The sequence below is a fragment of the Apodemus sylvaticus genome, chromosome 4, assembly GCF_947179515.1.
Source record: "Apodemus sylvaticus chromosome 4, mApoSyl1.1, whole genome shotgun sequence".
Lineage (NCBI taxonomy): Eukaryota > Metazoa > Chordata > Mammalia > Rodentia > Muridae > Apodemus > Apodemus sylvaticus.
Genome location: NC_067475.1, coordinates 15503558 through 15526550, shown reverse-complemented (window position 1 = coordinate 15526550; position 22993 = coordinate 15503558). Strand labels below are relative to the sequence as shown.

Here is a 22993-nt window from a genome sequence, read left to right as displayed (position 1 = left end):
GAGAGTCTCACTATGTAGCCTTGGCTAGCCTGGAACTCAATACGTAGACACGATGGCCTCAAACGCACAAAGATCTGATGGCTGAGATTAAAGACGTGTGTCCCCACACCTGACCCTTCAAGTTGTTTGATTCTAATAATTAGGAAAAAAACTTAAGCTAAATACTAGTAGCTGAAAGATGCTCTATGATCTTTCCAGCATACTACACACACACACACACACACACACACACACACACACATACACAGAGAGAGAGACACACACACACACAGACACACACTTATATAAATATTTATATATATAATTTATGTATACATAAATAATATACAATGTTATATTATTAATTATATCATAATGTTATATATTAATTATGTGAGATAATGTGTTATATAATATAATATATAATACACAAATAAAATAAATATTATATATATATGTATATATATATATTTTTTCCCATTCCACCACAGGCCTACCATGCTTCCATATTCTGGCCTGTATTGCCACCTCTGCCCAGATCAGACTGATGGCTCCTTGTCTATTTGACAGAAACCTTCATCCTTAAAGTTCTGGGATTTTCAGTAATGTTCAGTTCCATTAGATCTTAATGGTCCCCAGCCACTGGAGACTTGTTATCTGTCCTGCCATCCATATGCCTTAGGTTTTTTTTGTTGTTGTTGTTACATTCCATCCCTAGCATGTCTTCCCAACAGCACCAAGTGTATTTTATTTTCATAACTCTTGGTCTTACAATGTTCTCCTGATAAATTGTCAGCACGTGACCATCCATCCATTCCCTCAGTTGTTAAACATTTAAAACATGAAATTTTCATTTAAGTCATAGTTAATCACCTAGGGATACAGGGACAAGAGTCATTACTCCTAAAAAGGTTCCATAGGTGGTCAGTTAAGTATCATGATGACAGCCAAGCCAGGAGTTGCTTAATACATGGATATATGGCATTAGTGTGTATACAGTGTTTGTTAAAAAAAAATGAACATCACTTTCAAGAGTAGTGATTCATGTTTGGAATCCTACTGTTTGGAGCACTGAAGCAGAAGGCTACAAAATGAGACAAAGTTGTTCTGGTAAAATATTATTTGGGGGTTTCTATCCCCCCCATAGATTACTTAGTTCCCAAATAAAAGACACAAAATATTTATAATTATAATAAGCCTTAAAAGCACTAGAGCTGGATAGATATCAACCCTCTATACTATTTTGTCTACTTTCTTGTCAATAACCCCAAGATATCACTTGCCATGTTCTGCCTGGACTGCTCCTACTCCAACAGGCCAGCCTTCATGGCCATGGGCTCCTGATCCACCTACCACTTGGTGGGTTCTTCCTCATCCCTCCTCCCTCCCTGCTGCCACCAGGAACCAAAGCCACACCCATCTCCTTTCAGCCCAGCTCCAGGTCTTAGGCATCTTTAGTAACCAATCACAGATAACCTGGGGGCAAGGCTTATACAACAGAAGCTGGTATACTTGAGGAACTGCATGTCTTGGAGCAACCAGATCTTGGTGTACAGAATTTAGCATCAAACTGATGCACTCCACGCTGTCTCAGTTAAAAAAATCAAAAAAGAGGAGACAGAGGTGTAGAAGGAGAAGCGGGAATTAACTTGAGTCTCATCTCAAACACCATACCCACTAGGTGTCAGGCTCTGTAAATAGTGGCTCACATGTACATACAAGTCTGAGGATCACTATATTGCAAAGGCTATGCACGCCAGAGTTTTATGGATCTGAGTTTCAAACTAGACAAGGTATAGAGAACTGTGCCCATCACACCGAAGGGTTTGGTAGTACCAATCTCTCCTTGTTTTCCCACCTACGTTCTCCATTTCTGGTTGGATGCTTCAGCTGGTGACATTGAGGAGGTGATGAGAGGAATTTATAATAACAATCTGGGAAAAGAGCTGCATACATCTCATCACATAAAGCTTATTTATGTCCAGAAGATTACAAGTGATAAGGCCTCTCGAGGGCTCCATCAGCTTATAAGATTTAAATCACCCTCACAGTCACATCACTAGGTAGCAAGCATTTCATTTACTTCTTATATGTCCCCTGTGCTGAGCTTGTGACTGTCACACTGTCATAATAAGTTTGAATATTATTGGATGGAATTTGCATATACTAAATGGCTATACTGCTTTGCAACAAAGTCTCTTGTAGGAACTCATGATTTTGATGTAGGTTATGTTGAAATTTCATTTTATCAGAGAAGGACATCCCTTATTTCATTTATTCTAAACTCCTGTTGTTTTCTGATGGGTGTTTAGGCTCTCAATGTTACCCCTTAGCTCCAGAATTACCTGGCACACATTAGCTTTCCTCTTCTTCCATGGAAAGGCCTGTTGTTTCTATAATATTGCTATTGTTGTTTCAAGAATTGCTTTCCAAGGTCTTGGAAGTTTCTTCCACCCTTATATCCCAAAAATATTACCAAGAATCTGATTTCCAATCTGAATTGACCAAATGTTTGTGCTGTATTCATTCTGAATTAATAAGGAAAAGTAGAGGATAAACATCTGATGAGAATTTTCTTATTGCGCAGACTAAGGTGAGGGGAATTTTAGCTTGTGATGAGGGCTCTTGTGTGTCATCACAGGTTACATCACATCACAGGTAACTACAGTTCCCACTGTAGGGGCACTTGTATCTGTAAATTGGGTTTTCTGTTAAAGCTGTTAGCATAGGAAAATCCAACCTTATGATAAAAGGACCAAAATTACAATAAAACAGTGAAGAGTGGAGGCATTTTATTTGGCTCTTAATACTTTCAAAGGACAGCAATCATTGAAAGGTCTTCTTTCTCTCTGCCTTCCTTCCTTCCTTTCTTCCTCCTTTTCTTTCCTTCTTTTCTTCCTTCCTTCTTTCCTTTCTCCGGTTTAGTTGCTTCCTTTATTAGAAGCAGGTGAGATACACTGATTGGGACAGTGCACCTAGAGCTCTGCCCTGACCCTGGCCATGAATGCTCCCAGAGCAACCCAAACCAAGACAGCGAAGCCCTCTCTCCCTGGCACCATATGCAGGGCCTGCCTGCCATTCAGTCAACACCTGGAATTTAATTCAGTGAAACTCCTCAGGTTCAGTCCCTCTGTGGACCTGTCTTCATTCTGCAGCAGGACAATATAGAACTCCTCAGGTTCTAGGGCAGGCAGACCAGACCAGGGAGCCAGAGAGGCATTCTAGTTTTCTCTCTCTTTCTCCACAAAGCTAATGAAAAAATTGAAAGATTATGGGGGTAGGGAGATGGCTCATTGGTTACTAACACTTCCCGTTCTTCCAGAGGACCTAAGTTTGCTTTCCAGGACTCGTGTCAAATGGCCCCCAACCACCTGCAACTCCAGCTCCAGGACACCCTCTTCTGTCCTTCTTTAGGACTTGTGTGAAAACACAGGCACATATACACAACACACACACACACACTCACACATGCACATGTGCACATGAGAAAAAAAGAGAGAGAATTTTAAAACTCCTATTAAAATCCAAAGATCATATTCTATATTCTCTTACATTTGCAGAAAAAAATCTTTGTTTCCCTACAGGCTCATGCCAGTCAACTACCACTCAGTTACCTTCAGAAGATTCTGAAGATGGCTAAGCAAACACTGCAGGTTGCTCTATAATTCTGCCTTGTAATTGTGCTGCCTTGTAATTGTGAGCCCTCCAAGGCCCCTTCCCTTCGTTCTTTTTTTTTTTTTTTGGTGTGGAATAATAGTTCTGTTTTGACAGGATGGCACTGCAGAAATTAGTGTTGTGCTAGTAAATGAGTCGTGGGCTGGGGAATAGGAGGACCTGTCTGTGTCTGTTTGTGGACGTGGTATCCTGCCATCTCTTAGTTTCAGATATAAATGCTGCCCCTCCTAGAACACTGTTCCAGTAGAGGGCTCTAGTTGGCTTTAACATATTATGAGTGAAAAATCATTAGGAGGTTTTTGTTTTTGTTTGAGATAAACTTTCAATATGACATCTCGAATATAGTAACCCCACCCCTATTATAATTATACAAGCTTGGATATGGCTAACTCTTCTTTTGTCTGTCTGTCTGTCTGTCTATCTTGAAGCCTCGCTCATAAGGATCTACCTTTCCTTAGTCACATAAATGGATTTTAAAATACTATCTTCCTGGTGTGTACATGCATGTACCATATGAATATGCCATTTGCATATGTGCATTTGTATGCATGGGAGCATGCCGGGGCACTATGTGGCATATGTGTACAGAGGCAGAAGCTAAATGTCTGCTATCTTCTACTGTACGTTTTCACCTTGTCCTGTAAGGCGGTCTCTCAGTGAGCTTAGAATCCCCGACTTGCTAGTCTGGGTGACCAGTGAGCTCTGATCTTTTGCCTCTACCGTGCCCCCCTCTCTGCCCTGCCTAGGATCCCTGATAGCCTAATGCTTTCCCGTAAACATTTATTGATAAATAATTACATGAATGTACTTTTTTCTTCTTTAAAGGGGTCTCACTTCTAAAACAATAGTGTTTATATTTAAAACTAATTATTTCAAATTAGTTTCGAACTGATACAAATCCAATCCATTCTTTTTCCTACAATGTGTTAAAGTCTCACCTCCCATTATGCACCAAATCTTGCATCTTCACTGTGACCAAGGCAAAGTATTGTATGTGATTTTTCCTAACTCCTTGTCTTAAAACTTTTGTGAAAAAGAGTAAGTAGGGAGGAATGAGTAAGAAAGGAAAGAAGGGAATATTGGAAACTTGTTCTGAGTCCAAAGCCAGTCTGAACTGGTTTAAGTCCTATCAGTGTTACAATCTTAGGTGATTTAACTTCTTCCTGTCTTAATTTCCTCCTTTGTATAATGGAGATAAAAGACAATGCCTACTTTAAAGGATCTATTCAGAGGATAAACTAAATGTACTTCTACCTAGGACAGCTCTGTCCCTGTATGGAGCTCGTACCTTCCAGTGCTTACACTGTGCCTCGAGTTGTCTCCTGTGGTTCTGCACGTAGGTTTATAAGTTCGACTTTGATCTGCATTTTCATAGTCTATTCTTTGGAAACCGAATCCACTGTCAATGCATTGATGGGTATTTGAACTTACTCTACAGAGAAGCATCTCCAGGGAGCTTGAGGTATGACAGAGAAAGAGTCTATAAGAATGCCAGTACTTAGTTACTTTTCTATCAGCGAAGCATCATTTCAAAACCAACAGTTAGACACCGAAGAAGAAGAGGAAGGCAGATCAAAGCCCGGTCCTGGAGAAAATTATAGTTTGATAGTAGTGTCAGATATTTGCGTCGATAGATTTTAACCTTCGCTGTTGCTCCGGGGTAGGCTCCTGTTCAGCAAATGGAAAGACCCTTAGCTGAGGATGCAGGGAGTAGGAAAATGTGAAGAAAGGGTATTGCCACACACAATGCTCACTCAGTAATCATGTCGCATGGTTGTGGGTGCCGAGAGCACAGCAGACAGCTGAAGAATAGATGAATGTTGCACTAAATTTACAAACATCAATTAGGAAAGTAATATGAGAATATTTAGTGTTTTGATTACGCGGCAATTCACAAGTTCGACTTTCCAGTATTGAAAGACCATGAAAAGATAGAAACTTAGGTTTAAAGCCTGTCGCGGCAATCAGAGGTATAAGTTGTAAGGCTGTGTGACAGCAGGTCCTTGCATGACTGCATGGTATGAATCTAGACTTGTAACTGAGTCAGGTTCAGGGACTAGGAGGAAAGGCAAGAGGAAAGAAAGTCACTAGAGACAGTATAGGAGATGGGTACTAAAGGAGAAAGAGACAGGCTGCAACGGGAGCCGGCCCACTTCATTACTGAGACCACTGGGACCCGCAAAGCTAATTATAACAAAAGCAAAACGAGATGGGAAAGGAATGAAAATTTACCTGAGCTCAGGAGGATCCTAGGTGCGGAGAAAGAGAGTAAAGAAAAAGGCTTGGGGATGGAGAGTCCTGCAAGAGACACACATGAAATGAGAACCTGGTCCCTGGTACAGGGACAGTGAGGAAGGAATGACCCCAAATCACCTATAGCTAGGGAGCGGGTGCATCTCAAGAGGTGACAAGAGGCCACCTGAGAGCTCAGGGTGCAGCTAGCCCAGCCTGACCTGCTAGGCTGGCAGGCCAGGGCAGCTGGGGGCGGCGCTGGGGTGGAAGAAGGTTAGGGGCAGAGGGGGAGGTGTGCTCCGTGTTTAGTGACGTCATTGCAAGTCAGTGCGCGGTGAAATTTAACACCAGCCGGATTTACTGGGCTCCTCTTCTTCCAGGCAAGCAGCCGGCAGTCAAGCCGAGCAAGCGCCTGCAGTTGCCACCGGCCGGCCCCCTCGCACCAACTTGATTTCCCAAGTGGGTGTGTGTGCTTGTTTGACAAATGTTCGGGCGCAGGCTGCTCCCAAGGACTTCCTCCCCTACTTTCATCTCCTTCTTCCCACCCCCACCTCCCACCCCGCCTTTCTCCTCCCAGGCCCAAAGCAGAGAGCTCCACTGGAGTCGCGGAGTCTCCTTTGAACCGCAAGTGAACTCCAGGGCTGCTCTGGAAACCTAGCTCAGGCTGTTGCCGCTGCCCGCGCTGCCTCAGGGTGAAGTCTCGCTCATCTCTGGTCCCCCCAGGGGAGCGCGACCCCGGCTGCAGCCAGGCACTGAACATCCTAGCTATCTTTCCCCCTGGGTGCTGCTTCCTACCCCCACACCGCTTCATCCCTTACCCCACCCTACACTCCGTTTTGCCGGTGGTTCTCATGTGTCTTTTCCCCCCTTTTCATGGACAGTACCTGCACCTTTAGCAGTTCGGAGCTGGCTTCTGTTTTCCGTTAGTGCTTTGCTGCAGGGACAAATGCATACAAATGCATTTAGGAGCCTACAGGACAAGGCATGGAAAGGTCTCCCCCACCACAGAAACGTAAGTAGCCCAGCCTGAAGTGGGGGGGGGGAAGGGGCTTTAGACCAACCCCCCTCTCTCCACCCCCTCAATCCACAGTGGAGTTAGGGATCTGTGATCCTGCTTCTTGGTACCTTTTGGCTTAGGGAGCCTGCGAGCTGCCGTGGCATCCTCCTCTTGACTTCTCAACTTGTAAAATATCGTGTTTGAAAGGAAGCAAGCTTCTGCCAGCGACTCTCAGTTTATGCTAAAGCAATCCTGTGGCTGGGGAGGAAAATCTTGCTGGCCTGTGGCCCAACATCCCCTCGGCCACTGCCCCAGCGGTTGCAGGCAGTTGCAGGCAGAGCGGCTTTGACACCCGCCTGGGCTCCAACTCCCAGCTATCCTCGCACCCCCCCTCCCCTTTTCCTCTTTCAGCTTTGGCTGAAGTCCTGCTTCCAGCTGTCTCGGGGCACCCAGCTTGCTAGGACTCTAGCAATCCTGTGGGTTGAAGTTAGGTTTAGGTGTTGAGAAAGGTTATCTATCTACAGAGCCTAGAAAGCCGGGAGACTTTGCTCTGCTCAGAGGATATGAGGGGGCTCACCTCTTTTTATTTCTTTCTCCTTTTTTTTTTTTTTTTAGAAGACCAACAAACATAACTCACACTTCTGGAGTCGTAGCTGAGCCCTGACATATGTTCTGTCAGTGGAGAAGTGGTGTTTGCAGCCAGGATAGGGTCGGGAGGCAGGAAAGGGTAGGGTGTGCAGGCACACCTCTCTTCCCTGGTCCACCTTCACTTTAGACACCATACCTGTCCTAGTCCCTGCGCCGAGGGTGGGGGGGGGGGATGCAGGGTGTGTGTGTATGGGTTTAATGGTTCCCTGGCTGCCTGCCTGGGTGCCCCTATAGGGGCCAGTACGTTAGCCAAGTTTGTATCCACGCCTGAGATACAGGGAGGAAGGCTGCTGAGTTGTAGGTGGGAGGAGGGCAGGGGCCAAGTTGCCCAAGTCAGCTGAGCACCGGTGGGGGCGGAAGTGGAGAAAGCCCGCCTTGTGGCAGTGTTTGTGTGTGCATGTGCTTCCCAGGCCTGTGTAGGATCGCTCCTGTGCTCTCTGCTCTGACCTCTGCAAGCTTCGTGTGTGAATGTTCCCTGCTGAAGAGCAGTTTGCACCTCCAGGCACACTGGAGACACAATGAAGCCAATATACTCTGGACACCCTGGGTGTCCGTGTACCTCACAGTGCTGAGAGCCCAGTCATCTCTAGATCCTAGAAACTTTCCCTGTGGTCTTCCCAGAGAGGCTCACACAGATCCAGGCTTTTGATTGTGATCTTCTTGATAAGCATTCCACAGTATGGATCTTCCAAGAGACACAGGCAGGGTAGGGCTTGAATGTATCCTATCTTACAGGACTATGTATATCTTCCAGGTTGTTATCCTGCTAGGATCCTGTAGGGCCTGATCCTCTGCGGGATCCAGCTTTGTCAAGTTCTGTTCAGACTGCAGGGTCCTTCCTTCTTGGCAACTCCCTCTGCAAAGGTGTTCTCTAAGCCACTGCACCCAACTCAAGTGGCCAACTAATACTTCCTGTAGTGTGTTCACACTGATCTGTCAATGCCCCCTGTCTTGTATGGTTTGCAAGGCCCTTCTACAGGGCCCCAGGATATGTTCTTGGGCAGTTTGGAGTTTGTATTGGATTCAGATGATTTGGGGGCGGGGTTGCTGGTGGGGCCCAGAAAGTAAATAGGATTGCACACACATTGGTGGAAATCCTGCTGGATCGGGGCAGTAAAGGCTTATGGAGAGGTGCTAAAGTGGGCAGCAGGTCCAGGATGAAGTTTGGTCTTCCTTGGTCTCTCTGAGGGCACCTCCAGGTCTGGGACCAGGAGCCTGGCCCACCATGACTATCTCACGATGCCAAACCTGTTCCCTTACAGGAACCAGTGGGTATGGGCTGCGGATACTTAAGGGTAACTCCTAATTAAACCAGATTGCAGGTCCTCACAGCTCCAAACACACACATGCAAAGTGGAGCAAGGGTGGGGGTTAGATGGAGAAACTTGTCCCGAGAAATAATATCATAAAGAATTTAGAGTTCTTTCCACTGAAAACACATCACCAGCACTTGGGAAATGGGGCAGGGCTTGGAAGTCTTCTATTAGCTGATAATTATGTCAGGCCATGGAGTTAAACTTTAGAGATCCTAATGAAATAAATGGCTTAGGCTTCCACTTACTGTCATCTTTTTGTGGCAATGGTCTGGAAGTTCCAATTAGCCACCCAAAAATATGTATCAGTTAAAATTGAATCCATACAGACATTATCTTTCCCAGGGTTGCCCTTATAATAGATTACTTGATGTGACTTTGTAGACTTAGGAAAACAAAACAAAACAAAACAAAACAAAAAACCCTGAAAGGTGTTATGTGTACCAGCTTAACATGCTGGGGTCTGGGAATGGAGCTCGGTGATTGAACTCCTTGTTTAGCATGCATGGAGCTGAGGGTTCATAGTATGCACTGTACAGGCCTATTCTATGTTGAGGCACAGCTCTTCGCTTCCCAGTAGTCAGGAGGAAATGGCAGGAGGATCTGAGGTCCCAGGTCACCTTCACTAGAGAGGGTCCAGGCCAGCTGGTAGAAGAATGCCCCTGCCTCAAAAACAATGATCAAACCAACAAACAAATAAAGCTAGAGACAGAAGTCTCCTGGGCTGGTTACTATGGTCATGTTTGTCCTAGCTGATATTAAATAGTATTTTATAAGTTACTTCGTTACTTGAGTATTCAAATAAATTTTTAAATTTATTTTGAGGACTGTTAAGACATCCTGTTTGGTTGTCTGTGAAGTCACATGAGAAAGGCTTCATTAAATGACCTGGACTAACAGTGCTAGTTTCTTTGTGAACTGTGTCTGGCAACTACATCCCATGTTAGAATGTATTCCTCGGGGTGAGAGATGAAATAAGGACCATTTGATTTTTATCCTACAAAAGCTTAACACTAGTCTGCCATTCTTTTACTTATCACTTATTCATTGCTTCCACAAATATTTACTGAACATCAACTGTGGAGAGTCCAACCTGGTTTCAGACAGTAGGTAAACAATAGTTGAAGAAGAGAGAGGATGCCACACACACACACACACACACACACACACACACAATGTGCAGGGTTCAATAAGGAGCAAAGGAAAACACTCTGCATAACATGAGAAAAGGTTGTGTCCAGGAAAATCTGGAAATCCTGAAGAGATGAAGGGGTGAAAGGGGAGAGAGCAAGAGTCGGAGGGAAGAGAGAGTAGGAAGAGAGAAGAGGGGAGGGAGATGCAGAGAGGGGAGGTGGGGTGGGTCGGGGAGGGCAGGAGATGAGAGGGGAGGCAGATTGGCTCTAAGAAGGAAGGTTCAACTAAGAAAACATAGACATAGACCCAAGCAGAAAGAGGTTGGGGCAATCAATGTGTCTGAAGGTTTGAGAGAAATCAAGTTAGTTTGAGCACCATTTCCAGGAAGAAGGAGCTGGAACTGGGGTTGCAGAGAGCATCAGAAGAGAATGGAATGCCTTCAGACCTTGTAAGCTGGACAGCGTCCTTAATCTTAGGATCAGGGTGCAGATAGAAGTTTGGCAGAAGTTTTGTAGGAATGAAGGACCATCTGTTGGTCTTACTGGCTGAAGGTAGAGTCATTCGTTTAAAAATCTTTAGCACCAGCATGGGCCATTTTAACAACATCCTTGGTGTTACGAGATGGCTGGGTCCATTTTTCTGCCATTTTACCCACATGCCTCCAGGCTCTCTGATGCCTGAAGTCCTTATGCATCAATCTCTCTGCTCACTGCCCAGGAGCTGCTCAGGCACCTGGAGCGGATATGTGCACAAGCTCTCCGCATTGAGTTTGATTGACAGTCTGAGATAGTTCACCGTGCGTAAGCACTGACAATAGTTTTCCTCTGGAATCAACCAATTTATTCTTATTGCTGGGGTGAAAGATTTCCCTCAGTTATTTTAAGAAAGACAGAAATTTTTATTATTTCTGGATCTTAGCTGTTAGCCAAACACAGAATCTATAAAGCTGTCAGGACATAGACATTCTTGGCATAAAAACCAAGGGTGCGAAAACCTGTTAAAATGCTAGATGTTGGTTACACGTCTTTCTCGAGTTACTTCACACGCCTCTGCCAGTTTAAGAGAAAGCCACCAACTCATCAAAGTTTGCTACTCACAAAAGTTCGCATGTCTTTCTTGCTGTTGTAAACTTCCTCTTTGCAGGGGTGAATAGCAGTAGCCCAAAGACATGTATTATAAATCCTAAGGATCTCAGGAGCACCCTAAAGAAAGATTGTTGGCACTCTCCCAAAAGAACCTGGACTTTTATGACAAAGAGAAAGCTGACTAGCTCTGTAAGCCGCATCTAGGAGAGACGCCTGGGAAAGGGCTTAGTTCCACAGATGTTCTGAGGATGATCTTTGGATGTCTATTTTCCATCTAAATTTAGGTCTTCGCCCTGTCTAGTCTGGTTGGTTATGTTTTGATGTGACTCACATTAAACTGGACACTGAAGGTGGGCCTAGCAGGTTGAATCCAGACCATTTCAAGCTTTATTGGATATCTACTTATATCGTGGGATGTCCATTTTGAATCTTTATTAAATTTTATTGACTATAATATTGACTTATTTTAGATTTGCTCAGTTTTATTAACTGTCTGAGAATGTTGATGTCTGTCGCATACAGAAATTCATCTTACACAATAGTACTCAAGCCTAGTTTGTACATTTGGCCGATCTGGCAAATATTTGAAATTACAGGGCTGGGAAGGTAGCTTAGTCTTGCTGTGCACGTGTGGGGAGGACCTGGGTTTCAGCCCCAGAATCCACTTCAGAAAAAGCTGGGTTCAGGAGTGCGCAGCTGCCATCTTAGCCTTGGGGAGGCAGAGACAGGAGGGTCCCTGCGGCTTACTGGCCTGTCAGTCTAGACAAATCAGTGAACTCAAAGTCACACAGAGACACTGTTTTTAAAAGTAGGTGGAGAATGACTAAGAACAAAACACTAGGTGTCAAACACGCACACACACACACACACTCACACACACACACACACACACGCACACGCACATGCATGCGTGCATGAGTGCACACACGCACACGCGCACATGCACACACACACGTGTGCACACATGCACACGCACACACACACACATGCATGCTCGAACATATGCACACAAATGCCCATGTCCACACACATGCATGCACATATATGCACACACCCTGCCTGTACCATTGACATACTAAAACCAAAATCTTAGTGGGAGGGGAGAGTAGTAACCAAGTATTCGCAGTCTATCAAGCTCTGAAATGATTCTAGCAGGCAGACAAAAAACCATCTAGCCCATATGAAGCAGCTTCTGAACACTGCTTGTTCTAAAGCACTGGGCCTCAGATGGTTCTCCAGTCAGCAGCATTTGATTTACGGGGAAACTCATTAGAAGTGAGAATTGTTATACACACTACAGACTCCTGAGTTAGCAGTTACATGATTTGTCAGTTGTGAATGTCTAACAGCTGCTTTTTCCCCTCTTAGGAAACTGTTTCTTCGCTTTATTGTACTATGTGTGGTGTGGATTACTGTTCATGCACAGGGACAAGGTAAGGGGAACTATCTTGTTACTGGTTTCTAAGATTATTTCTGAGCTGAGAATGGTAACATAAGCCTTAGCATGTCGAGAAAAGAGACAGGAAGATATGATGTTCTAAACACGTGTGATAGTAATTTTTCTAATCACTGTGGCAGAATTCATGACAAAGGCTACTTAAGGAAGGCTTCGTGTGTTTATTTGGGCTCTCTGTTTGAGGATGCCGCCCATCATGGTAGGCAAAGCAGGATGGCTGATGGCTGGAGCCTAAGGTCACTGCTTCCACTGCGTCTGCGCATAGGTGCTTGCTTCTGCGCATAGGTGCTGAGCTAACTCCTTTTCAGTAACGGATCGCAGCCTGTGGAGTGGTGCTATTCACATTTAGGGTGCATTTTTCCCACCTCAGTTAACTCAGTCTAGAAATATCCTCCTAGATAGTGTCAGAAATTTATTTCTGTGATGATTCTAAATCCCATAGGGATGATAGTCAAAATTTACCATCAGGGATAGTCAGCCTTGGCTACCTAGCAAGTTGGTCACCGACCTGGGCTACATTTGACCCTGCTACAAAACAACCAAACAATCCGCATTTCTGCTTGCAGAGGCCACAGTACATTCCTTCCAAGTCATCATAACCTGAAATTCCGTATTAAACAATAATAAAAGGTTAGAGCCAGTTTCAGGAAGATACAGGGTAAAAGAAAAAAATCAATTTGAGGGGTAAATATGACCTTTAAGAAATTACTCAGATCTTCCGTCTGAGAAATTGCTTACATTTTTAGGCAAAAATCTTTGTAAAAGGGAAGTTTTGTACAGTAAAAAGGCTTTGCTTGTGACTTCATTTCAAGTGGGAGTTCTTGGGGGTGGCAGACTGTAACTGAATAACCTTTGCCCTTCTTGAAACAACACATGCGTGTAACAAGTTTTCCGTCTGGATTTGCATCATTAAGAAGTGATATTTGCATATTCAAGGACTCAAAACATTATTTAATTCATGCAGGGTGGTCTAGAAAATAGTGTTTTGGTTTGCTTCGCTGGATTGTTGGACTCAGAAATTTTTGTATATCCGCTTTTTTATTCATTTATTAAACAACATTTTAAAGTCGATATTTCCCAAGAAATATCTTACTATCCAATGACTGAAGTATAAATACAAAAATATCTCTGACTTCAAAGTGAGAAAAAAAGTGATTTTGTCAAATATTCAAAAAAAAAAAAAAGTTCAAAGGAGACGCCAGGAAGCACGATGGATTTAAGACACCAGCAGTGTGATCCCAAGGTTGGGTTTCTCTCTCTCTAGCTTTTTTGTGTAGCAGGGCTCCACATGGCTGCCCGCATTGTGATACAATCAGCTTTTCAATGTCCTCATAAACTCAACAAGCCCCTTGTGCCTCCTGAGACCATCAACCCAATAACAATATGAAGGAATGTCAAGCAAAGCAATTACAAATAAAAACATGTATTTGTGGAAAGGAAGGCACACAAAGGAAAGGAGGTAGAGGGAGGGAGGCCTTCTATCTAACAGGCCAAGATGACAGAGGCAGGACCAGGACTGGCTGCAGCATTGCCACAGTGCTTAAGAGAGCTTACTGGACTCACAGAGAAGCTTCTCTTCCCAGCATGCATTTCGGTCTACCCACAGCTGTAACTCTAGGTCCAGAGGACCCGACCCTCTCTGGCCTCCAGAGGCCACCCACTCATACTTGGCATACACACAAATAAATCCTTAAAAGAGGGAAAATTATCAAAAAAGATATGCTTTATAGTGAGCACAATTTTGACTTGCAACCTGAGCATGGTCAAAGCTCTATTTGAGTTGGAGACCCAAGTTTGACATCTTAGAAGTCTCTCTGTACGTGAAAGACTCCTTAAAACTTAAAAATGAGTATCAGGGTACTTTGAGGGTGTGACTCCAAGGTAAGTTACACAGGGAAATCAAGTCTTTAACCTTTCCCTATTCTGAGACTTGCTGGCACCTTTTCAACTTAACCTTTATTTTCTTAATAATATGCTTAAACATGTTACTGACTTCCTATATATGAGGATTTATGATTTTATATAATGCTCATCCTACCCCTGACACCACTTCAATATATTTCAGTAACTTCTTGGCTATCATAATTACCTTCTGGTGTTCATGTGGGTATCTTTCTTTTTCTTAAACATTTATTTATTTATTTTATGTGAGTACACTGTTGCTCTCTTCAGACACACAAGAAGAGGGCATCTGATCCCATAGGTGGTTGTGAGCCACCATGTGGTTGCTGGAATTGAACTCAGGACCTCTGGAAGAGCAGATAGTGCTCTTAACCCCTGAGCCATCTCTCCAGCTCCCTCACATGGGTATCTTTGTCATTGACCTGTGTCCATTGTACTTTTTCCTTCGCACAGCCTCAGATAGCTCCCTTTTCGGTCCTTTTATGTTCACTCTATGTCATTATTAGTTATTTGTTCATATGCTACAACACATTCTAAAATCTTTGAAACATTTTCTTCCCAAACATATTGTAGTACTCTGAGCATTTTATTTAATTTGGTTTTACCTTATTTTCCTGGAGGCGCACCTTCTAGAAGCTATAGTCTTGCTCAATTGTAGACGGCTCAGTTCTCTGCCAACACTGTCAAGATGTCTCATCCATGAACCATTCTTGGAACTTACCTCTTCGCTTGGTCCATTTCCGTGTGTGTGTGTGTGTGTGTGTGTGTGTGTGTGTGTGTGGTATGGATGGTGTGGTTGCATCCTCAGTGTGTATGCTGAGTGGGGGCAGCTTGTACAGAGCTGCTTTACCAAGAAGCTGTCTGACCCTCACATGGGAAGTTAGAGCAGATGAGTAGAGAGTTTTACTGTCAGTTTTTTCTTCTCTGAAATTGATAAGCTTTCATGTTTTTTTGTTTGTTTGTTTGTTTTTTGAGCATGCAGAGCTGTTGTAAAATTGATGAGTTAACTCTTGGTAGTTGACCTATGGCCTCTACATTCTCCTCGTGGGATCTTTATAATCATTGGGTCCTGATGTTTTGAAGTTTATCATAGTGTGTCATGAGAATCCCTTTTATTCTGTCGGGTACTCAGTGAGCCTTTCCAAGGTGGAAGTGCTACTCACTTTCTGGAAATTTCTCTTCATTATATTTATGCTTCTAACGAATTCCTTTTGATCTCCAATTTCTGTTGCAGTTTTGGATCTCCACAATCAATTTTCTTGCTTTAAGGTCTTATTTTCCATTTTCATTTGGGGTTAGATGAGTCTTTCCTAAATATTTTCATCTGTTTATCTAAATGTTATAGCCTCTCCACTCAGATTTCCCTTTTCTATCTGTCTGTCTATCTATCTATCTATCTATCTATCTATCTATCAACAAAAAACAGAACCTTGTTCAGGTTTTCTGGGAGCACATCCTACTCTAACCTCCCTAAGGGTGAGAATAATAGTTTACATTGTGATTCTTATGCTGTCTTTTTTTTTCCCTTCCAACATTTTGGTCTTGATTGTAGGTATCCTTTGAGAGTCTGTAGCTGTTTCTGTTATCATTTAAAAATAAGACAGTGAGATAGATTTGGAAACTATCTTCGAACAGGCTTGACAATTGAGGCAGGGTATGGAAGGACATGCCTACCTGACTATCTGGTCACTGCAACTCTGTGAAATGTCTTTAGAGAGGACTCACTCCCCCAGTTTTACATAGATAATAAAGCCACTGTGGTTATCACTGTTGGATAACCATAGCTCAGTGGTTAAAAGAGTCTTGGATGAAGAGATTATCTCCTAATGTATCATGAAGGTCTTACCTGATTTTCTTATTATTAATATGGTACTACTGTACCTTCTGCTATGATTGGGTGAATATCTCAATGTAATCAATCTTTATTTTTCTATTATGGTCTCTGAGTTTCTTATACAAATGTTTAGCTACTTCCTGCTATCCTAACACCCTAATTTGAAATCTCAAGACTTCGGTGAAGGTCTGCCTTACATTCTTGAGCCCTTCAGGAGTTTTCCTTGAGTTATTCTCTTGTTGTCTTCAGCTCTTTAATGCATTAAAAAAATCTGTCTTTTTTCTATTGGTGTTTTTTCTAATTATCAATTTATGGAGCGTTAAATCATTTCCCTCTCTTTCTTAAAAAGGTCTTCAAGATCAAATCTATGTGATTAAAATCTTGGTGAAAAAGATGATTGTGATTTTCTACAATTCAGTTGTCTTAAGTTTTAACACAGCTAAGGGAAACCATTTTAACTATGGTCTTTGTTGTGATGATAAAAAGAGAAATAGGATTAAGAAAATGTTCTGTGGAGGTGTGGTGTGGTGTGGGGAAAGGGCCTGCCTCACTGGGCCCATGCCAAGGCATCCCTTTCCCCTGAGGGACCAGCCACACAATTGTCTAGCATAGAACAGAGTTTATTTAGGCTATGGAGAAGGGAGTTAAGAGGATAGCAGAGGCAGAGAATGGTAGAGAGGAGCGAGTAAAGTAGAGGAGTAGAGAAGTAGAGGCTGGGCATGACCACTTGGAGAAGGGGGGGAGGGAAGAGCCCAAGAGGGCAAGAGAAGCAAGAGTAGGAGAGCAAGGGGGAGAGGAGTGAGAAAGAAGCCCCTTTTATAGTGGGCCAGGCCTACTTGGCTGCTGCCAGGTAACTGCGGGGAGGAGCATACCAGGCTGTTGCCAGGTAACAATGGGGTGGAGTTTAGACAGAATACCAACAGTCTTGATAGACAGGCATTCTGTGTCGGCCTTCTAGCCTAGTGTAGGGTGTAACCTAGGGAATAAGTGAGTCCGATTCAAGCTAAAGTGATTTACTGAAGCCTGAGTTTTCTGAGGATTGGCTGGCACGGTTACTTTCTGCTTGCCTCAGCACTCCTTCCTGTTCACTGTCACTGGGTGCCAGTGAGATGTGGCAGGGAGAGAGCAGCAGTGTCACCATTGTCACTTCACAGTGGGTCACACTGGACTGACTCATCATGGAACTGATTCTCAAAAGGTATGGCATCTCCGGTTCACGACTCCGGAGTGTGAACGCATATGTAGACACGCCCTTATGTGTGTCCTGTGTGCATTGGTCTGATGTCACACAGAGGCTGTTCATTCTAGCCACAGCAATTCCACCCCCTCACCCTAGTTACTTCATCAACCATTTTAATATCATGCTTAAAGCTTCATTTCTCACTTTGTGAGTGAATTTGCCATGATCTGGTTTTTTTCAGGATTAATGTGTTACTTACATTGAGGAAACTTTAAAGATACAAATCTTACTTTTAACAAAACCATCCTCCATGCCAAAGTTGTTTAAGGACAGAGGGTTCTGCAGCCATAGCCCGGGTGTATGTCCAGATCCTATTGCTAAGTGGTTGTGTTGACCTTGCGTGAGTTCCTGAAATTCTGTAAGCCTCATTTCTAAGAAATCAAAATAAGATAAGAATCACACTGTACACGGTTTAGGGTGAATGAATGAGGGAGCACAGGTAGGTGAGACTTTCATTTTGCAAGGGTTGTTTTAGTCTCTTCTGAGCAGAGCCAAAATTGTGACTCAAATACAAGCTTTCTGGCTCCAGGTCACGCAGTAAAGAACTAAGGGAGGTGATTTATGATCCGTTGCTTTTACTTGCTCAATGCCCTGAGGATATGGGAAGAGAAGTGGGCCCAGACTGTGGCCTTCCGTCCTATGAAAATGTATTACACTGTCATCGTGGAAGCAATTCTTTTCTTTTCCTTGCCAATTTTGTATAAGTTGAAAGGTATGTTGAATACTTCGTAATCTTTCTTATTAAACAGTCATTTTAAAAAATAATTTTTTATTTTTGGAAAATGTCATATATGCATACAACATATTATGATCTTATCCACTTGCCCAGTATATCCACAACTCTTCCCAGGATCCAACAACCCACATACCTTCCAACCTCATGTATTCTTTTAAAATTATATTGTTAATAGTAGCCCCTGAGTCCAATTAGCACTGACAATGTGGGAATAGGACAATGACTTTTTATGTTTAATTTGCCATAAGTGCAGCATCAGCAAGAATAGAGCTTGACTGCCCAAGATGTATGCAAATTTGAAATACCGAGAATTCATTAGAATCCATCTATAGCCATTTAACTGTTTACTAGTAAGAGTTAACTCTGCAACTTGTTAGATTTTAAAACTTGATAACTTAAAAATATCACTTAAATTACAATTACTAAGAAATATTAAACATCTCTAAGCTTTCAGGGATAATCATATATTACACTTAGGTCTCCAAATTGGGGTGGGATGATGGCAGGTCTTTGTTTCCAGTATTCGAAGAACAAATGTAGATTCCAGTTGCCACATCTGGATATTTTAAGCATGATGTATATACACTCCATAGAATTGTTCACAAATTAATGTATTTACAGAGACGGGGTGAAAGCCATGCGATATCTACTGAGACTGGACTTCTCCCTCCTGCACGCCCTCCTTTATTTATCCCTCTGCTTTATTCCATGTCTTTCACATTTTCCTTTTCCTCTTTGGGAGAAGTGGCGGTAGAGCAGGGTGGCAAACAGCGCGTGCAATGAGCGTCATATGCTTGGGTGCCTGAGTCAGGAGAATCTCTCAAGGCCAGGGATTTGGGACCAGAGTAGAAATGAAGCAAAACAAAGATCCTGCCTCTAAGATAAAAAAATCTATTTTTAAATAAGGTGACACTTGAGTTGTGTCCTGTTGTGGGGATAGATACTATCAGTGGGACACGGAACCAATGGGATTTTAAAAACTAATAAGCTTTGGTGAAGTAAAAAGTTTAGAAAGAACACAAATATCCAGAGGGTGCCGCGGGATAAGCTGCTATACCTCAGAGGAAACCTAAGTACTCGAGAGCATCGCTTCCAGAACCAACCTTAGCTACGACACCAAGTTCAAATGCAAAGCCTCCCCGAGCCCACACCCAGCTCCAAAATGTTAGAAAAATGCACGACACTGACAGAAAATCTGTTAAGTTCAATGTGAATTTTTAATCACTGCAAAAGCAGCTGATCAAAGTTAGTATGAAGGCTTTAGAGCCTCCTGAAGCTGAAACCCCACGCAGTGCAAGGAGTCCAAAGGGAGCTCAGTGTGTCTAAATACTAGGAAAAGATGCGTTCTTCTGGAGTCAAGGTGAGCTGAAGCAACAGGAAGTGAGCTGAGAGCCTTAAGACAGGAACCGATGACCTGGATCCCATATGCGCTGTAGGGACAGTGTCACAGCCTCATGTAGAGCTGTAGACCTGTTGGCTGCCATGTAGTTGTGTGGCTCTTCACTGGCAGAGACGCTGAAGCACGGGAGATGAAGTTAGGGGGTAATATATTGAGTTAGAGCTGCTTCGGGGACCTGTAATTTCTCCTGGATATATTCAGCAGACCGTTGGCTGTGCAAAGCCAGAAGCGAGGTCTGTGAGTCAGAATGTGTGGTTGTTGCAGCTATGGTTTGAATGATGTCATTAGGCCTGCTATTTACAGTAAAGAGAGCATGGCTGTTGTCTTGGAGACATCACCGTTTATTCTACATTTAAGGAGCAGATAGAGGAAGGGGGTGCAGTCTGTTCTGTTTTTTAGGTAAGTGAAATAAATTACTAACAGTCGCTGAGGTAAGGGATTGACTTTTATAGACTGTACTCAAGAGACATCGCTGCACTCCCTAGTTGTGTGGCCTTGGAGATAGACTTTATCATTGGCCTTTTATAACTGTAAGATGAGGTGATAGTAGTATCTGCTAATAGGGTCGTGAGACTTATGACAATATGGTAAAGTTCGTAGACAGGGACTAGGTACACAGAATTTAGTAAGTGTCACCAGTGTTTATTAAGAAATCAAGACAACTCTAGTGCTGTCTTAGGGTTTTACTGCTGTGAACAGACACTATGACCAAGGCAACTTTTATAAGGACAGCGTTTAGTTGAGGCTGGCTTACAGGTTCAGAGGTCCAGTCCATTGTCATCAAGGCAGGAGCATGGCAGCATCCAGGCAGGCATGGTGCAGGAGGAGCTGAGAGTTCACCATCTACATCTGAAGGCTGCTAATGGAAGACTGACTTCCAGGCAGCTAGGATGAGGTTCTTAAAGCCCATGCTCACAGAGCCACATCCATTCCAACAAGGCCACACCTCCAAATAGTACCACCCCCTGGGCCAAGCATATTCAAACCTTGGCAAGTGCCTTGTTGATAGTCATCTATTTTTTTTCCCCAAATGGTAACTGATTCCTTCAGTGACATAAAATAATGATCTGGGTTGATTTTGTGGTTAGGGCTGCCCATGTGGCTAACTCATTAGAGACAACTTAGTTATTCTTGTATATATTAGTACCAAATGTCTAAATCTAAATCCAAGCTATAAATTGGTAATATCTAAGCCAGGCTAAAACTAAAGATTAGATGGTTTGCTCTCTAGATGGAAGTTCTCTCCCTCCCTCTCCCCTGCCGCTCTCCCTTTTTAAATTTCCTGTCTTCGTTCCTTTGCTTCCGTTTTCCCCAATCTCTCTTATAGGTGTCTTCTATCACTGAGTTTCCTGTTCTCTTTTCTGTGAACTTCTGCCACCAAAATGTGCTTAATCTATGACAACATAAACCTTGGATGGTGTTGTGTGCCTCTGCCTGAGAAATTTAAAAACAAAAACCCTACCCAATCCTAGCTTAGTGAACGAAGGAGTTTACTATAGTAACTTGCAGGAGCACGCATCAATGGACAGCCCACCCTAGCATGGACGGAGATCCAGAACAGCTGCATCCCTACAGCTCCATGTGTAGCTTTGAAACAGCTCCACCACTCAAGAGTCATTTCCCTCTTAGTATTTGTGCATGGAAATTTCCTGCCTGTGTCCTCTGAGTCCTGTGAGACAGCCTGCAGAGCCTCCTCATTCCCTCCAGAAAGGAATGTTTCATGTCAGAGGAAACAGCTACACCACAGACGGGTGCCAGATTAACTGGAGAGAGTATTCCCCACTATGCAGTTGCAGTAGGGAAAAGTAATCCTGCCCTGGTTAGCTAGTGATGTCTTACACGTGACGTGTGAAGAACATGGCAACTGTCAGGCCATGGGATGAGACAGCTATGGTGTCAACCTTGAGGTCACACTGATGACTTGAATTGAGCTCCACTGTTTAGTAGTTGTGTGATCTTTGACCCATTACATCACTTTTCTGTTCCTTGGCTTCATCATTTGTGAAGTGAGCATAGATTTTAATTTTTCTCTCAGATTTATTTTATTTACGTGTATAAGCATTTTTCCTGCATGTCTATTTTTGCACCAGGTGTCTCATGCCTTCTGAGATCAGAAGGAGAAATCAGCTCCATGAATTACTGCTGGGTGGGAGCCACTGTGTGGTTCCTGGGAACCGAACCCAAGTCCTATGCAAGAGTAATAAGTGTTCTTTATTGTCAAGCCATCTCTCTGATCTCTGAGCATAGAATAAACATGGAACTCTGAGATAGTATCTCTCCACTTTTCTTTTTATATTTTGTATAAAAGAAACAATCTAAATAGAACAAATAATCCTAAAATTTTCAGTTCTGGAAAAACAGACTAACAAAATCTACAAGCACTTAAAATATGAAGAGAAAAGGAGATATTCATAGAGATAACACAGTTCCCCATCAACACACAGGAAGCAGTTGCAGAAACAAAACCTCTGAAAGGAAGTGCGAAATGTTTAGCTCTGAAATACCATAAGTGCTAGGGCAGTGGTTCTCAATCTGAAGACTGAGACCCCTTGGGGGGGGGATCAAACAACCCTTTCACAGGGGTCACCTAAGACCATTGGAAAACAGAGATGTTTACATTATGATTCGTAACAGTACCAACATTACTATGAAGTAGCAATGAAAATAATGTTGTTTTGGGAGGTCACTGCAACATGAGGAACTGTATTAAAGGGTCACGGCATTAGGAAGGTTGAGAAGCACTCTGGTAGGGCAGGTCTGAAAAGGCCAGACACTGCCCAGGAGTAAGGTACAAGACAGAAGCACAGATCCTACTACTGGTTACATGGGAGAGGGCTCATAAATGAACAAATCTACTTCCTGCGGTGACATTCATTGTGAAGCTTGAACAATCAGGAATGAGTCCAGAGGCAGGAGAATGAACCGGGCAGAGCTGGCTGTGTAAATCCTCCTGGATTAGTTCGGTTCACAGACAGGTGGGACCCACACAGAACTAATTTTCGAAAGCAAACACTCATACCAGTGGAAGAGATTAGAAGGCTCGCACACAGCATCCTTCTATGGGATATGCTTTGCTGGGAAATAATGGGCAAGGGAAGGATTTGATGGAGCGTGGGTAGAAAGACATTCAAGGAAAAATGCACACAAATGTAGCCAAAAATATGATACATACAGAAATATTGCTATGAGACAGTATTAAAAAAGATAAAGAAAACCTCAAACCAGATCACCTCTGTGAGAAGACAATGAAGTAATAGAAACATGAGACATCAGGGGAGTGAAGAGCTGTCGAGACGTTAAAACTCATTTGAATTGCGGGTTTGTGGATCTCAAAGGTCATAGAGATAAGACTGGAAGACGCAT

At 43.2% G+C, this 22993-nt stretch overlaps 1 protein-coding gene across 1 annotated transcript in view; it reads left to right on the top strand.

The window, feature by feature from the left end:
- The first annotated feature begins 6842 nt into the window (after positions 1–6842).
- The window catches only part of Col24a1 (collagen type XXIV alpha 1 chain), a 265455-nt gene continuing 249304 nt past the window's right edge, over positions 6843–22993 (top strand). The window contains exons 1-2 of the mRNA XM_052178477.1: positions 6843–6898; positions 12432–12496. Coding sequence (XP_052034437.1) covers positions 6843–6898; positions 12432–12496 — 121 coding nt within the window. The remainder of the gene's footprint in view (positions 6899–12431; positions 12497–22993) is intronic.